At 60.9% G+C, this 2,681-nt stretch overlaps 1 protein-coding gene across 1 annotated transcript; it reads right to left on the reverse strand.

The window, feature by feature from the left end:
* Positions 1 to 528: 528 nt before the first annotated feature.
* Positions 529 to 1,048, reverse strand: LOC145719862 (reticulon-4 receptor-like 2; the record flags this gene model as incomplete). The annotated part of the gene is made up of 1 exon (XM_081811469.1): positions 529 to 1,048. A coding segment is annotated over exon 1 (456 nt), but the record flags the coding sequence as incomplete, so codon positions are not given.
* Between the last annotated feature and the right edge of the window lie 1,633 nt (positions 1,049 to 2,681).

A 2,681-nucleotide genomic window follows, 5' to 3' on the forward strand; every position in this document is an offset into this window, starting at 1 on the left:
AAAGCAGCCACTAAGGCCTTCGGGCTGGGTGCCTGGGGAAAGACAGAGTCCCCCGAAGGCAAACAAGGGGGAAAGGAGGGATCACGGAAAGAGAAACGTACATACACCCAGACAGACATGGGGGAGTGTGTGGAGTGGGCGTGTGAAGGGAGACAGACAGAAGAGGCAGAAGAAGACAGACGGGGGAGGCAAGTTAGTGAAAGAGGCAGAGAGGGACAGAAAGGGATAGACAGACGGACAGACAGACGGGCAGAGGGAGACAGATGGGGGGGTTGGAGGGTTAGGGAGCGAGGCCGCGAGGGACCCAAACGGGCATTGACAGGAAGCTATAAAGAGAGAAAATAAAGAAGAGCCCCTGGCGAGAGTGAGGGGGAGAGAAACTTAGGAAAGGGGCGGGGAACTAGAGAAGCTTTGGCGGGAAGGGGGTCCCCCGGGGCCCCCGGGCCAGAGCAGCCGGACAGGCCCGGGGAAAGGGGAGAGCGGGCCGGGACTGCGTGCGCATGCGCGTCCCGGGCGGGGCGGGCTCACCTGGAGGTGGAGCAGGCTGTTCTCCTGGAGGTAGAGGTACTGCAGGCTGACCAGGCCGCGGAAGATGTTGCCGGGCAGGCTGCTGAGCTGGCAGCGGTACAGATGCAGGGACTGCAGCCGCTCCAGGCCCTGGAAGGTGTCGGGCTCCAGAGAGCGCAGGTGCCGGTTGTCGCCGAGGTCCAGCTCCTCCAGGGCCTGCAGGTGGCGGAAGGTGCCCGGGTAGATGGCGGAGAGGTTGTTGGAGAAGAGCCACAGGGTGAGCAGGTTGGGCCCGAAGGTGCCGGGCCGCAGCGTGCGGATGAGGTTGTTCTGCAGGAAGAGGCGCTGCGTGCTGGGCGGCAGGGACAGCGGCACGGAGGAGAAGTTGTTGGCCTGGCAGCTCACGGTGGGCGGGGATGAGTAGCAGGTGCAGAGCATGGGGCAGCTGGGGGCTGCTGGGGGCAGGGCCAGGAGCATCAGCAGGAGGCAGGCCGAGGCGGGACCTGTGGGAGAGGGAGGCCAGGCGGTTCTGGGGTCGGGGGTGGGCCGCGGCCAGGCCTGCTGGCCAGGGGCCTGCCCACCCACCCCTAAGGGCAGCGGAGGGGTTCTGGGTGCAACCTGAAGGTTGCAAGAAGCTCTGGCCGTGTCTGCTTTTTGAGGCTTCTGGTGTATTAAAGAATAAAGAAATGCCGAGAGGACACTGTGGAAAGCAAGGTTGAAAGCTGTTGGATGAGTGGTGGCCTTTTTTCATTGGTTCTCACTGTGGTCGGTTTGCCCTTGTAACCGTCAGGGCTTCTCCAGCTCCGGGTGCTAGGCCTGATGGTTCTCCGTTGTACGGGGCAGTCCTATACGATGTCTTATTTAGCATGTTTAGCAGCATCCCTGTCCTCTGCCCACTAGGTGCCAGCAACACCTGCCCCCTGGTTATGATAACCAAAATGTCTCCAGACATTGCCAGATGTCCCCTGGGGGGCGAATCGCCCCCATCTGAGAATGGCTGGAACTAAATTGAGAACCTTCGTGAATCTAAGGTCCGTGCAAAACGGCCCTCGGGCTGCCCCGGGGTCTGGCCTTGCTGAGCCCACCGGTGCCTGCAGCCCCCTCCCTCACCTTCCAGCAGCTTTCACCTTGGAAGAACGGGGGCCTGTCCAAGCTGGAAGGGCCCTGACGGACCAGGGGTCAGTGCATTTCTAACTGGGGCCAGCAGCCACCTGCAACAGAATCAGCCAGGTGGTCCCGGAAAGCAGGCAGAATCAGAATTCCTGGGGCGACAGCCTGGGAATCTGCATTTTATTCCACAGGCTCCCCTCATTCCAAGTCACTTAAAAATAATATAAATATTTTTCGAAGTAACTTCTGAATGGCGGAAATCGTTCTGCCTTCTTATGATACGGATGGAGAAGCAGGCCCAGGGAGGCCCAAGGGCCTGGGGCTAAAGAGTTGTGTCTAGGCCCCCCTGTTTCCCATAGGGGGTGCAGGACCCCCTCATCCATCCCTGTCCCCTGGCCTTCTTGCCCTCACTGCAGCTGATAAGCTTCTGGGCGGGATCTAGCTTGACCTCTGCCCTTTTCCCTGACTTCCAGATGAGTCCTGGGATTTTCTCCTGGCAAGTTTGCCTGGGGAAAGGGAGGCCTACACCCCACAAACCAGGCAGTGACTTCCTGGGCACACATTGACCGAGAACCTTCTGCTTCAAGGAGTGTGGGCAGAGGGGAGGAAGACAGGCCCTTGGACCCAGGACCTGAGATCCTGGGGCTCTGTGGGTTTCAGAGACTCCAGGGGGAGGACGGAGGGTCTGTGGCTCTTAAGTGGTGCCTTGCGCTCCAGAGGTTGCTGTGCGTGACTGTGTGTGTGTGTGATCGTAGGTGCAGCTGTGAGCTGGGTGCTCTCTGCTTACAGTGCTGCTGAGCCTGGTGTGTGTGCCCCCGGCCCCGGCAGGTCCGAGTGTGGCACGGACGGCACGGATGCTCTGCTGTGCCTCCAGCCCGGGTCCGGGGGGACACGCCCTGCGGGGTGTGTGTGGTGTTCCCGCTCCTTGGCTTTGGGCCCCTCCTGGTGCCGCCTGTCCTCCGTGTGTGTGTGTGTGTGTGTGTGTGTGTGTGTGTGTGTGTGTGTGAGTGCGGCCCCGTGCGTGTGTAGGCTGGGTGTGATGTAATAGCTCGGTGACACAGCGG

The sequence above is a fragment of the Leptonychotes weddellii genome, unplaced genomic scaffold, assembly GCF_054177405.1.
Source record: "Leptonychotes weddellii isolate Sample4059 unplaced genomic scaffold, ASM5417740v2 HiC_scaffold_7828, whole genome shotgun sequence".
Lineage (NCBI taxonomy): Eukaryota > Metazoa > Chordata > Mammalia > Carnivora > Phocidae > Leptonychotes > Leptonychotes weddellii.